This window comes from Nuphar pumila, chromosome 8 (genome assembly GCF_984573655.1).
Source record: "Nuphar pumila chromosome 8, dmNupPumi1.hap1.1, whole genome shotgun sequence".
Lineage (NCBI taxonomy): Eukaryota > Viridiplantae > Streptophyta > Magnoliopsida > Nymphaeales > Nymphaeaceae > Nuphar > Nuphar pumila.
This window is the reverse complement of record NC_143256.1, coordinates 116,169,623-116,184,919: the sequence shown is the minus strand read 5'-3', so window position 1 is coordinate 116,184,919 and position 15,297 is coordinate 116,169,623. Positions and strand designations below refer to the sequence as shown.

Genomic DNA, 15,297 nt, shown 5'->3' with positions numbered 1-15,297 from the left:
TTTCCCTTTGAGGTTGTTTTCCATGGCGGCGGCCCACATCATGTAGTTGGATCCATTGAGCTTGAAGGAGAGATCAATCTTTTGTTCTCCTTCCATAATAATCACACTTAAAAGGATAAAAGAAGAGAGGACCAACAAAAAAACAAATATAGCTACACAACTAGCTATATTAAGAAGAAGAGCATACACAAGGCTCTGATACCATGTAATGAAATATGCGGAAAAGTAAAGAGTGCTCTACGCACTTACAACATCCACTAATGAACAAACAACAAGAGCTAATACCCAAACTCAAAGGAGACAACACAACATAAAAATATAAATGCCTCTTATTGAAGGAGAGAGAACTCTCAAGAGTACAAAATACAAGAGGGGTTCACCCCTATTTATACACAAAAGGAGGGGAGGAGTGGCCATATGGCCTTAAAAGAAGAGCCACCTAGGGGCTCCCATGGAGTCGTTGGGAGCCCCCAACGGTCACAAATGTGACCGTTGGGGGCCCCATCGACTCCATGGTGGGGCCCCTATTAGGTGGACAAAAAACCAAAAAATAAAAGATAAAAAAAAGAAAAAATACAAAAAGAAAGAAAATAAACAAGTACCCCTATCGGGTACTTGTGAAATGACTAAAATACCCCTATCGGGTATTTTAGATTATACAAATATATATGTATATAAATATATACATATATATGAATTACATATATTTTAACATATATATATATATGAGAAATAAACATATTAGGCCCCCTTTTTTAATTAGGCCCCATAGTTTGAAGAGGTTTTATGACATATCTGAACCGTTAGATGTGTTTATCATGCTCGATTTAGTAGGAATCAACTCTTAGATCATGTTTTTCCAAAAAAATGTATTTTTATGAGCTGGGAAATTTTGATGTTTTTATAGCCATTGATTTTTGGATCACCAGAAAAACTTGTATAGAGGTCAGATTCCGGCAATCCAAAATCTGGTTCCCACTAAACAAAACCTAAAGATCACATCTATGGTGTTAGATGTGAGAAAAAATACTAAAAACTACGATTTTGAAGGGGCCTAACGAGACCTAACGAGAAAAGGGAGCCTAAGGAGCGCATTACTGCAAATGTGCACATCACAAATTTGATATATCATTACTTATGCATTGACTTTCTGGCTCAAGTTATAGACCTATACCAGTCCTCAATAAATGTGGGATAAACTCAAGAATTCTCATGCTCAACATCTCAATATAATTTTATGCACTTGAGGAAGCAACTTCTTGGTTGTGAAAAAGAGAATCTGCCAGTATCAGAGTATTTAGCAAAAACAAAAAGGAATTTTAACAATTAGTTGGTTCAATCATAGTTACCAGGAAATGAAATGGATACGAGAAGCGATGCATGAAGCGAAAGCGAGGAAGCGAGTGTTGAAAAGTAGTATGAAGCAGGAAGTCGGATACAGTTATGAAGCAATTTGCAAGTGCATGATAAAATGAAAAGAAAACACATTGAAAGCAATATGAAGCACGAGCAAAAGCAAATAAGAATCACGTGAACACAAATATAAAACAATATAAAATCAACATGCAAGCTTGTTATAAAAAATTTATAATTTTCTGATATGAAAAATGTAGGAAGTGAGAGAGGAGCGGGTGGGAAGTGACAAGAAGCAGGAGGAGAACTATGATACAAGTATTAAATTTCACAACACTTCCCCTTAATCTTGGGATGATGAGAACGTGATCATGTCAAGTTTGAAAAGAAATGGTTGAAACGTTTTTAAGGGCAAACTCCTAGTAAAACAATCTGCAATCTGACTTGTTGTCCCAATGTATGACAAAGAGCTGGTTCCATCCAGGTAATTCTTCTTAGTGAAGTGACAATTTGTTCAATGTGCTTGAGTGGAATTCAGGGGTTTTGGCTGTGAATATCACTCTGATTGTCACAATGCAAAGGTGTGGCCTTCTCAATAACACCCATGTCTTCCAGTAACCATCTTAGCCACATCACCTCAATTGTACCCTGATCCATGGCACGATATTCTACTTTTATGTGGAGAATGCAACTCCCTGTCGTTTCTTACTCTTCCATGCTATCAAGGAATCTCCTCAAAATATGCATAACCCAGTGGTAGAATGCATGTTCTGGGATACTGCTCCAAAGTCAGGATCACAATAAGCTTTCAACTTTAAGGCAGAAGAAGCAAGAAAGAACAAAGCACAGTGCATAGTGCCTCTAATGTATCCTATGATCCTTAATATTGCCGCTAAATGAGTAGATCTGAGAGCACTAATAAACTGACTCAACACATATGCACTGCAAAGGTGATATTTGGCCTTCAAATAGTCAAGTAAATCAAGCTCCCTACCAATTGCATTAAGATCATCTAAATTTTCACCATCTGAATGCTTTAGTTTGCAGTTTGCTTCCATGAAAGTATCTACTTGTTTCTTGTCATCTACCAGTCTTGCCTTGCCGATCAAGTTTGTTTCATATTTATGTTGAGTTAACAAATACCCTTTTTTTGAGTATGCAACTTCATGTCCCAAAAAATATTTCAGCTTGCCCATGCCTTTCATATCAAAACTTTCTGCCAGCTGACACCTCACATTTTCAATCATGGTTTTGTCATCTCCCACAATTATATCATCCGCATACAACAAAAGGATGCTTTGACCTACTGCAAAGGATGCCACAAATAAAGCCGAATCATGGAAGTTCTGCTTGATGCCCAATCCCATAATTGTGGCGTTGAATTTGTCAAACCAATCTATCGGGGCTTGCTTCAAACCATACAAGGCCCTCTTTAATTTGCATAATCCGCCTTTTTTATCAACAATTTCTGAGACAATTTCATATACACTTTCTCCTCTAAATCACCATTCAAGAAGGTGTTTTTAACATCGAACTGCCATAAATCTCATCTCCTAATAGCTGCCACTACCAATAGGGTTTTGATGGTTGTCATATGGGCCATAAAATCAAAGATTACAGCAAAATTTATCACATATTGTTGACTATACCCGTTTGCCACAAGACGTGTTTTATATCCCTCTATTGATCCATCCACTCGAGTCTTTATCTTATACACTCACTTGCACCCGACCATATTCTTCCGTTCTGGCAGTCTAACTAGTTCCCATGCTTCCATTTTTTCAATGCCTCCTCTTGAAACATGGTCTTCTGCCACTCATGCTCTAACACAGCTTCAGCATGGGATTGGGGCTCATGATAGGACTGAATCATAGCCAAGAAAGCTTGGTGAGTAGTAAGAAAGATTCATAAAAGACAAACCGAGAAACTGAGGAACGAAAACTTATACGCACCTACAGAATGGGAGGAGGCATAGGTGTGTTCTCGTTAGGATTGATCTAGGAAGAATTGGGACTTGGCTCTAACAAGGATTCACCTTCCTAGTCATGCTGTCAAGGAAAAACTGAGAAGGGACACCTAATGGCCTTCTACTATGACCCATTCCTTATCCTTATCTTTCTTTGAATCTTCTGAGAAGGGTATCAAGAAAGGAAACGTAAAGTCAACTTTCAACATGATGATTGTTCTTGTAATATGGCATGTGCTCTAAGAATTCTACATGTCTAGAGGTCCAAACTTTCTTATAGGATCAAAGCATCTGTAACCCTTCTGACTTTCAGGATATTCAATAAAATAACATTTAATCGACTTTGGAGACAACTTATCTCTTTGTTGAGAAGGAACAAGCACAAAGCAGGTACTGCCAAAAACTCAACAAATCATAATCAGGTAAACTGCCAAAAAACCTTTTATATGGAGAATCTTTTTCAATGACCTTAGATGGCATCTGATTTATTAAATAAACTGCAACTCCCGTGGCCTCTGCCCAAAATTCTTTGGGCATCCTACTATTAAACAACACCTAATGTTAGGAGTGAAGATCTGAGCAAATAATCTCAAAAGGACTACTAGACTCAACTTCCCTGAGACTGAAAGGGAGAGCATGATAAGCTCTCAAAACACCTAACGTTATCAGAGACTAGAAATACCACTATTACCCAAAAAACACTTGAAGATAACATACAATGGAGCCTAGAACTAGACACATAACCAAGACGCTGGTGCCACAACACTGACACTTCCAAAACTGCAGCACCGACACTCTGCATATCTACTCCATCAAAACTTTGATCCAATTTGTCAAGGAAGTATAGATGACCTTGCCTATGTCCTGTCCCAATCTTCTTCCCTGATGACCGATCCCACACAAAGCAACAGTTAGGACTGAAGATTACATCACAGTTGAATTGAGTAATTTGACCAATAGAATGCAAGTTTATGGCAAGAGAAGGAACCAAGAAAACTTTAGGTATAATTTTTTCCCGAGTAGAATCAAAAGTAGTTGAGCTAACTTTAGGGATATCCATAAGAGAGCCATCTATAGTGTGAAAGGCACCACAACATGGCTTATAATTGGTTAGTATACTCATTGGAGGTCATATGACATGACGCTTTTGAATCAATCAGCCAACCAAAACAAATACTAGGGATACCTGCATAAGCACAACCAAAGGTACCAACAGGCATGGTTGAGCTAGATGAAGCAGAAAGTGACAGGAGATGTTGGATTTATTGCGTCCCGATTGAGCCTGGAGGTTACAGAAGCCTGCACATCAAAGGTGGAGGTAGAGGCAGTTGCAGATATGCGCGCATCATCCTTCCCCTTGCTCTTTTCGCCACCAATCATATCAAACATCGCAGCACTTCCACCCATCTTCGCATTCTTCCACCTCAATATCGGGCATGACTTTTTCATGTGCCCCATTTCTTTGGGGTAATGGCACCGCACACCACTTATGTCATACTTGGGCATCCCAACCTTGGACCCACCATAACTACTTGATTGCTTAGAGGCAACCATGACCAAGTCACCAGCAGGGTATATAACCGAAGACACTTCATCTTGGTCTCTTTTGCAATAAGCTCAGAAAGAGCTTAAATGACAGGCGGAAGAAATGTCATGTGAATTATGGCACTTTTCACATTATTGAAATTAGGACTAAGTCTCATAAGGAACTCTATGACCTTCACAGTCTGCTTGGCCTGGGTCTCAACCGAGGTTACCAGACTAGGAAGCAAAAGCGGGAAACAAAATGTAACCCCAGTTTCTCCCCTAGTTTGGTTGTTAATATATTTTTCTAAAGCACATGGAGGTTTCTCATAACCACGTCTAGTGTATTGCAAATGTGTAGCTCGAGATTCTTCAACATTAACCTCATCATTATTGATGTGCTCACCAATAGAATCATCAACATTGTCAACAACAATAGTCATCAACACTATCATCATTTATACATTCATTACGTGCATCACCATTAGTATTATTAGACAAAAGATCAAACAGAAATTTCTTTCTTAGGCTTTTCCAAAGTTCCAAACCATAGTAAGATTCTTTTTCAATGAAAGTTACATTTCTAGAAACATATAATTTATCGATTTTGGGATCAAAACATCTATATCCCCTTTGATTTTCAGCATATCCTAAGAAAAACACATGGTATAGCTTTAGGGAAGAGTTTATCACCTTTGTCACACAAAACAAAACATTTGCAACCAAAGGTTCTAAGCCTATTATAATCTTGGGTTATTTTGAAAAACTTTTCAATAGGTGAAACATTATTTAGAGAAGTTGAAGGCATACTATTAATTAGATAAACAATGGTTAGCGCAGCTTCGGCCCAAAAAAATTTGATACATTGTTTGAAATAAGTAACGTAGTCTCAATGGTATGTCTATATTTTTTATCTGCAAGTCCGTTTTGTTGAGGCGTGTGTGGACAAGATCTTTGGTGAGTAATTTTATTTGAGTCCAAATGACCTTTAAATTAATTTGATAGAAATTCTCCACCTGAATCCGAGCAAAAGATACAAATGTTGTTTTTAAATCTGTTCTTTACAGGATTATGAAATTTTTTTTAAGTGTTAAATATTTTCAATTTATGCCTAAGAAAGTAAGTCCAAGTATATCTCATAAAATCATCCACAAAAATGATATAATAAGCATATCCATCCCTAGATACTATTGGTACTGGACACTAAATATCTGAATGTATCAATTCAAGAGGTTTAGAAGACATAAAGGTTCTTTGCCCAAAAGGTAAACTTTTCATTTTACCAATAATGCAATCAATATATTGTAAATCCTCAACATTACAACTTTTTCTCAAATTTGAAAAATGAGGAAGCCTTAACGGACTAGGATATCCTAAACGTTTGCGCCACAAGTTTACATAAAGATTTTGGACATTAAAAAAAATGTATTCTTTGGTAAATAAAGAGAGTCCATGATGTAGAGGCCTCCTCTATGGCCTTCCCCAATCAGCATCTTTGAAAGGTGATCCTGCACATAGCAACCATGCGATGAAAAGGTGACCTTACAATCATGGTCAGTTATTTGGGAAACGGAAAGCAAATTTAGGTTTAATTTTGGAATAAATCTAACATTAGGAACTTGAAAACCATGATTATTTTCAAAATCCCCTATCCCCTTAATACTAAAACAAATCCCACCAGCGGTTGAAACATAAGAAGCTCTTGAATTATTATGACATTTAAAGAGGAAATCTATGTTTGTGGTCATATGAAAAGAGGCATCAGAATCTAAAAGCCGAGGAGACATACCCAGAGGAGATGAAGAAGATATAACCGCCTCGATGAAAGTAGAAAATCCCTTAAGGTTGTAGAGCTCCCACAAAGTTATTGAAGTGACATGTTTCCAATAGGTGTAGCTCCATTATCGTTGGCCACCTTGGATTCTTGAGATAATCCCGCCATGGTTAACTTTCAACCTTATTCTCTTATTTTTAAGTTTGGGACAATAAGGTTTAATATGTCTCGGTTCGTTGCAATGATGACATATTATCATCTTTTTCCCTTCATATTCATTGTGTATGTCTTGGTGTAGGAGCCCAGTTTAGATACAGCTAAAACCGAATCTCCTTCACTCTTAGGTTGACCAAAACTTCAACCTATATTCCTCCATAATTAAGTCCTCCAGACTCTTAGGATGAAATGCTTCCTCTATGCAACAATGAATCCTTCACTTGATCAAATTTCGATTGAAGGCCATTGATGAATTGGAAAAACCGCTTCTTTATTTGATTTCAGTGGAGTTCAATATCAAGAGAGCAATGCCACTTAGGCTCCAACGTCGAGAGCTCGTACCAGCCCAAAGTTGGGAGAAGGCACCATAGTGTTCTCTCAAGGTCATCTCTCCTTATTGCATGGTCCATACGTTATTTTGAAGGTGACGTGTGTGTGATATCTCGTAGGGACCTCATTCTTTTGAGGAAGTCCCATGGTTGATCAGCATAATCAAATTTTGCAAGATATGAGAATACTGCAACCTCCACACTATTAATGAGACATGTCATAACCTTTGAGTGGCCCATCCTCCACTCCTATTTCTTCTTGTATTTTGCAATGGCCTTGTTCTTTTCATCCCCTCGTAGTTGTGTGGTCTTGTCATTCTCTATCTTTGTGAGAATTAGTTGAGGTTCTTTTTCGGAACCATCAACCAATTCCCACAAACCTTTTCCATATATGTGGTGATTCATGAAGTTTGACCACACCACATAATTGGAAGAGTTGAGTTTGTAGGGGAGGAAGTTGATAACTTCCTTGTCATACATGTCCATGAAAGAGGAAAATGAGACAAAGGTGGAGAAGGATAGAGGAAGAAGATAAGCACGAACTCATGATCACCACAAACAACCGAGCTTTTTCAAGCAACACGATCACTCTGAGCACAGAACTGAGGTATGCACAATCATGATCACATGAGCACCGTAATGGTCCACCACAAGGATCAAGAGCCTATATGCTCTTAGACCATGTAATGAAATGATGTCCAAGAAGAAAGTCTTCAAATGCCACTTATGGGCAAGAACTCAAGGGAAACAAAGCACTCACAAAAATCACACAAGAGAGAACACCCACAAGTAAAAAATAATAATTTTATTAATATTAAAGAATGGGGAGATCTCATTATATATACAAGAGGGCCAAAGAGCTAGCCGTTAACGCCTAGTTTGTCTAGTCGTCAGACTCTAACGGCTAGTCAATCCTACCATTTGAATTAAACAAAATAAAAAAAGAAAACAAAAAAGTAAAAAATTACATTTAAGCCCTAAGTACATTCCACTATACTTATATGTATATACATACATATATACATGGAATATGTATATACATACATAATATAATATATATATATATGAGAAATTTACAGTATTTAATAGTTTAATCTGTCATCACTTGGTAGTATTAGAATCTAACAAAACTAAGTAAGAGACTGTCATTAAACTTATGATAGGGGAACCTTGAAAATACAAACTTACAACTTTCTTGTTTTGTATCACAACAAATGTACCTTTACTAACTTCAAGACTCCGCCTTCAATTAAGTGCTAGCATCACCCAAGTTGGAGCCCACCACAAACGTCTTCCAGGGTGCGAGTATGGACCTTGCCTCTTTCTGTAATTTTTCCACATGCAATTTAAGGCTTCTTCCTTTATAATAAAGAAGTGCCTCTCCTTGAAAGATAGGATCCTTGAGAGTAACGGGTGTTTTGGGACTTTGAGAGTTCTTTTGTCATTGTATTCCTCACTATGGTTAGTGGATTTTCTAGTCCCCTTTTGCTCGTAGAGTCAGGCCCGAGGCCAAACCACGTAAATCTAGTGTCTTCTTCTCTTTCCACATCTTAAGCATGTAGATAAGGTGTTTTATGCATTGTAATAACTCATAAATGAATGAGTCGTTTGTCAGTCTGCACATGCCAAGCCCTCATATCCAACTTTTTCTTAGCTTTGACTAGTGTTTTTTTTTTAAGGCAAGCTGGGGTTAGGCAGACCCCCACCAGTTATTATTCAACCTAACACTGGGGTTTGAACCAGAGTTACCAGTCGAGGAAGCGGGAGCGGGAAGCGGGAGCGGGAAGCGAGGCACTTTCAAAAATTTAGGAAGCGGGGAAGCGGGGGACCACTTAGAAGAAAATTATGAACTGTCTCGAAAGCGAACCGGAAGCGACCTAGGAAGCGAGGGAGAAGCGGGAAAAAATGAAAAAAATGGGGAAGCGAGGGGGAAGCGTGCTTCCCAAAAAAGGGGGACACTTCCCCCACGCGTTTCGGAAGCACGACGTTTCGCGCTTCCGAAGCGTGTATCGGGGAAGCGCGCTTCCCCATACGCCTAGGCGCTTCCGGTAACTCTGGTTTGAAACTGCAACGTCCCACCATCACAAGGAGACGTGCACTAACAGCTTTGACTAGTGTTACTACACCATGAGTCACTATTTTTCAACAAGCATACTTCGTTTTCTTCATCAAAGACATGACCATGGTGGTAGGTTCAACAACATGAATAACAAAGGATGTGGCAAAAGAAGATTTTGGTACATATGGAGGATTTGCTAATGATGATAGAGGCGGCAACTTTAATGTTAGTATTGGTTGTGGGATTCAACCTACAGTAGATACTGGATATTATAGAAACAGGTCTAACCCCAACTATGGAAATCTTAATTTGATGATGTGCAATGTTTGTGATGTTGCAATCTCCTTACAGATATTATCATGAGAAACCAAATAACAGACTCCAATTCTGCTAATCTTGCTTCATATAATTCCAATGTTCAAGGAGCAGCAGATGATAGAGGTAGTGTCAAAAGTTTGACTCCAAGCATGGATGTCCTATCCATCACATCTTTAAAAACCAACACTTGGTACTTGGATAGCGGAGCCATGAATTGTGTTACCAGTAATGCAGGTATGTTCACTTCCATTGTTCCTTATTAAGGAAAAGAGGCCATAATTGTAGGAGTAGGAGATAGAACATCACATTCCATAACCCATGTTGGATGTGTAACCATTTATTTTCCAAATGGTTCCATTGAGTTGAAAAATAGTCCTTTTATTCCTAATTTTCAAGAAAATCTCGCATTGATGCCACAATTAACAGATGATTATATCATTTGTTGTATTTTTAGACCTCGGTTTATTTTATTGAAGGAAAATTTTAGGGACAACATATGTTAGAGGATACTGGATTAGAGAATCATATGTTATCTGTGATGAATCATAGAAGAGGTTTCTTTTGGTCCTTGCTCCTTCAGGTTCAGTAAGTTTTGTAGTCAATCAAGATGTCCAAATATGCAACATCGTCTAGGTCTTGTTGTTTGGACTTTGGAAACTAGTTGTAAGTTGTATAAAACTGGTGTCATTCCTTTTGTCAATGTTAATATTGGTCCTTAATTTATTTATGTCGTGGGATGGCTGTCAGTTGGATAGACATAATTACTTTTTCTTTCCAGTAATAAAAGAGCATCTTCTCTTTCTGGGTTAATCTATCCATATGTTTGGGCGACAAATTTTTCACTCTCTCTCTCTCTCTAATAAATAAATTGACCAACTTCCATTAACCCCTAACAACTTTTACAATTCTATAGCAATGTTTTTTTGTAGATATCACCACCAAAGGCATTGCTATAAATAAACTTTTCCCCTGTTGACATCACTATTTCCAACTGTCAAAGAATCTTGCATCGTGTCTTACAAAGCTACAAAAAAATCATTCTTGAATTCCATCAATGGCATCGCCTATCTAAGACAATCAAACAACCACCCACCGGAATATAAAATTGCCAATTTGTACAAAGATTGACAAAAAGTCATCACTGAACAAAAGCAAGATGGTGCAACTTACTTTGAGAATGCGGGACATGAAAGATGTGCCATTCAAGGACAATGAAAGCTCAGCAGCCTCTTTGCGCACAAATTCCACGTAGGCAGATCTATTTCAGAGGAAAGCAAATAAAAACCAAATTAATCTTCAATGGAACTTTTTATCAAGGCAAATCATAAACCAATTTAAAAATATCTTAATCAAGGCAAATCAGAAACAGATTACCCTTTAGGTTGACCAGTTGCAGCATCTGTCACAATTACCACCTTCTGCACTTCACCACATTTGTTGAAATGTGTAGAAAGCAAATCTTTTGTTGCTCCAAAGTGAACCTGCAAGTGCAGGAAATAAAAATTTGGTAGAGCTTAAGCTTACAAAAGCAACACTAGAAGGGAAAAGGAAAACGAAATGAGGTTATTACATTGCTGACAAAGATGCTCCGAGATACAACATCATCAGACAGACGAACAGCAGGATGAGACTCTGCAGATACCAAAGGGAGAAATTTAATTGATACCACCTCAATAGAAGGAAACACGTTGATCCTTACAGTTAATGAGCATGATGAGATAACCATTTGGGGACGGCATTGTATTAGTGATAAATGACAGGGGAGCATGATGTCACATGGGCATTTGGACCATCTCCTAGAGCCAAGGCTTCCACATAGATGACACCGGAAGATTGCCTCACAAAGCATTTGAATCTGAAGAAGAGAAGTTTCATCATGGCAGATAAATGTTCCATGTTTACGCAACTGAGGAATCCATAAAACACCTTTTCTTGAGAGCACATTTGTTCCCAACACTACTAGGCTGGGCATTGCCATATCTGATTGCATTAATTTCATCTATAATCACAAATATTGCCAGTTTTTTTAAATCTCGTGATTTTGTAGCGAGATTTTCAAAAACCGATACAATGATGGAAAAACACATACATACACAGTATTTTCAAAGTATCGCTGTTATGAATATATCACATTTTTATCCTGATATTATCGTGTTAATAATGCAATTTTTCCATTTTTATATACTTTTAATATTTTTATTGCCTTTTATATATTTTCATATATATTTTAAAATTTTATATATACCAATATTTTCCTGAGATTTACCCCCAAAAACAATTTTTTTATTTGTAGCAAGATTTTCATTTGCTGAGAAAATCCCCACAACTAGATTTGCGACTGGCTTCATCTAATTGCAGTATTTGACCTCTATTCCTTATTCCCTAAATGAGGAGGATGAGAAAACAAGGGTCAGTGTGAATCTAGTGGTTATTCCCAACATGGTGGTTTACATAGCATGAAAAGAATGCTACAAACTTTGAGGAAAAACCTGTGGATATAAATATTTTGCAGAGGACTTATGGAGAGATTAATAATCTGGACAGAGTGAAATGGACATGGACCCTTTTTTACTTTTCTAGAGAAGAGACCCATTCTGATCGTGCTCAATTTTCTTTTTATTCATTTCTGATGACTCAGGAAAGAAGCATTTCCTTTGGGTGGCACAGTTTGTGACAAGGTTATTATAAAGACATATGGAAAACTAGGAGGAACATGAAAAAATCCCTTCGTTCACCCATTGATGGGGAGATTTTGAGAATCTCTCCTAAGATAGGAGAGATTTGCAGAATCTCTTTTGTGTTTTGTCCAATGCCCAGAATCCTCAAAAACTCACCTCCTGATCAGAGCCTTAAAGCATTTGTGTTGAACTTAGACTAGTTAAAAGTTCCAACATGATTACAGGACACTATCACCGCTTTGGAATTTAAGCACCACCACGTGTCATTTCCCTTATCTAAGAACCACCAAGACATCCTCCATCTTGCATTGCAACTGGGGAAATATTGATGTTCATGAGATGCTTGAAGGATATGGAGAATACAAAAGCATGTGTGTGTGTGTGTGTGTATGTGTGGGGTGGGGGATGGGGGATGGGCGATGGGGGTGGGGGATGGGGGATGGGGGATGGGCGATGGGGGTGGGAGAGGAAATGATGCAACAGCCAACAACAGCCATTCATCTGAATTGACCATCATATTCCAGGCAATTTTCACTAAATAATGCTGACAAAGCAACCACAGCAGTTTTCATCTTTTCACTTACTAAGAGAAGGATGCAGACAAGAAAGAAGTGGAGGATTCCAATTTTCTCATGCATTTAGCCTTCCCTCAAAAAGAGGAAAATTGCCATGGTCTTGGAGTATCATTATCACAAGCATGTCTGTCAGGTGAGCAATACAAACTGGATGGTAGTTTCCCTCTCCATTGAAAAGGAAATGGCAAGAAAGAAATAATGGGAAAAGAAACCACAAACAACTGGATCAACTTCGAGTAGACATAAAACCAGTAGAGGAAAGAAACAAAAGAAAATTCATAGTTCAAGGAATTAAATAAAAAGAAGAGCACCAAGACTGCAGATAAAAACCTGCACTGGAGTTTCTTTAACAAGTTTGCACCTTACAGTAAGATTTCAAACTCACCAGGCATACATGACATGGCCTTTTGGTCCTCCTTACAAACATCTTCATGAGATTTTTCCTGCTAAAAAACGCAATTTAGAAAATTTCATCAAGCAGATTATTAAGATGATCAACTCCCTGAATTCAAGGCAATATAAGCTCTTATGAATCTCAAAAGGTGTATAAACAATTATGCCTTTCTTTGTCTGAAAAGGGATCAACAGTGGTTGAAAAAATGGTGTAGAGAGAATAAGGGAAAGTAAAGGCCAAAGAAAGGACATCATAGGTAAGAAGGATGAAAGAAGATCCTGACATTTCCCAAGAAATACCAAAAAATTCCCACGCCTATAAGGGACCCTTTAATCCCTCAAATATTTCATTTTCGAAGAGAGGACATTGAAGTAGTAGGCAAATAAGAATTTGCATTATGTAAATCATTGCAATTTTGCATTTGTAAATCACAAAGCCTCAAATTTCTAGCATCTAAGAACACAAACAATCCTAACCAAAAATTGGTGCAATTCTTCCCTTCATTCTTACATTTCTATCACCTACTACAGCATTCTCATTATCCTGAACCAACTGCACGCCAGGCTTGCAAGCAAAAACTCCTCTATTCTGCAGCCCAGTCTGCTGCTCCACTTTTGACACATTACTTGCTGACTGGAAATTTGGTGGTTTCCATGTATTCACATTCACAGAAATATTTACAATCTTGCGAGTTGCTTTTGCCGTCGCAGTCGCAGACTGATCTTTCAGCTTCATTTTCCTTAAAACCTCATCTGATTTAGGAGTGATGCTGTACTGTACCATTAGTGAATTATCCCCCTCAATTTCAGAGTACGAGGTTTGAGTAACATCCATAAACCTTTGTTCCTCATCGCCAACATCCTCATATGCATCATTACCAGATGCATAACCAGACACCGCTGCTGTATCTCTGTCTAGATTTGTTAAATCCCCTTCAAGGTCCCTATTGTACTCTTCCATTTGTAATTTATCAGGCTGAGCACTTGCATGAGTTGGATCAAAGTCCACCTCAGAATCCCTATCACAATCACTCTCTGGTTCCCTCGAGTGATGATTTTCAAGCTCCATCACCTGATCAGTGTTCTCCACATGTATGTCATAACCCAACCTATTAACAACAGTTCGAAGTGGTCTAACTTTTGATGTGTCACAAGCAGCTTCTGCTGCAGCCTTCAATGCAGTGGTCATGGAAAATGCCACTTTTGAAACAAGTCTATTCACCTGAGGCTGTGAAAATTTGTCCGAGTCACAAGTGGATGATGAAACCACAGATCGTAAGCGCTTTAATGCTGGCTCTGATCGTGATGGATCCAATGTCCTCAATGGGGCCAAAGCTTCACGAACAGCAGATTGAAGCAGCCGACGAGGGGCATCAATCTTTATACGGGATGTTACATCTCTCTACAAGCAACAAACGGAAACTGCATCAGTAAGTGCAGGTTTCAATTAATGAACATAAATAAAGAAATCGATAATTTCAAAATTGGCACCTAAGATTTAGGCATATTCAAAAATATACTTATGTTTTTTAAATTTTCAAATGCCCCAAAACTTCATTATGGTTAATCAAAGAAAACCAAGGACAGTTTTGGCATCAAAATTTACAGCAAAATCCCAAATGTAATGTTTAAAAATTTATTAATCACTTTGTTTTCTCTTCACCTTCAAAGTTTGAACTCTCTATTCTATAAGTTGAAGGAATTTGTTGTGGCATGGAGGGTTGATTATCTAAATACCAATACATTTTAAGGATAAATGAAAACAATAAAACCAAAAATTGAGAGAAGATAACAGATGAAAAAACACCTAATTCATAAGCCTTACAAACCCAGGTTGTCATTTCATACCAAGATTATATTCTATTTGTTGAAAGGTAAAATAGTAATATCTACATATCAACCAAAAACAGGTTGGTAACTTGGTAGTAACTGCAGTCGATTTTAGAAAAGTTTTTTGAAGTTTGAACTACATAAACAAAACTTTGGTGCCTTTCAGAAATCTCCAAATATTAGGTGATTATGCCAAAAAAGTTAGGTGCCATTTTAAAATTTTCCTTAAATACATGAAATGGTACAAGGTACAGCGAGTAGAAATCCTTTTGCATAAGCCAA

At 37.8% G+C, this 15,297-nt stretch overlaps 1 protein-coding gene across 6 annotated transcripts in view; it reads right to left on the bottom strand.

Moving 5' to 3' along the window:
• LOC149830335 (uncharacterized) overlaps window positions 1-15,297 on the bottom strand; it is a 39,305-nt gene that overhangs the window by 9,539 nt on the left and 14,469 nt on the right. For 4 of the 6 annotated variants that reach the window (XR_016433852.1, XR_016433853.1, XR_016433855.1 and 1 more), the window contains 5 exons: window positions 13,697-14,587; window positions 13,178-13,238; window positions 11,110-11,171; window positions 10,914-11,020; window positions 10,710-10,797 (listed from right to left, as the gene is read on the bottom strand). Coding sequence is in view for 2 of the 6 variants with exons in the window: in XM_090016445.1 (XP_089872571.1) it covers window positions 10,710-10,797; window positions 10,914-11,020; window positions 11,110-11,171; window positions 13,178-13,238; window positions 13,697-14,587 (1,209 nt within the window). In the remaining 4 variants the exon portion in view is untranslated. The remainder of the gene's footprint in view (window positions 1-10,709; window positions 10,798-10,913; window positions 11,021-11,109; window positions 11,172-13,177; window positions 13,239-13,696; window positions 14,588-15,297) is intronic. The other 2 variants (XR_016433854.1, XM_090016446.1) reach the window with 1 other exon arrangement.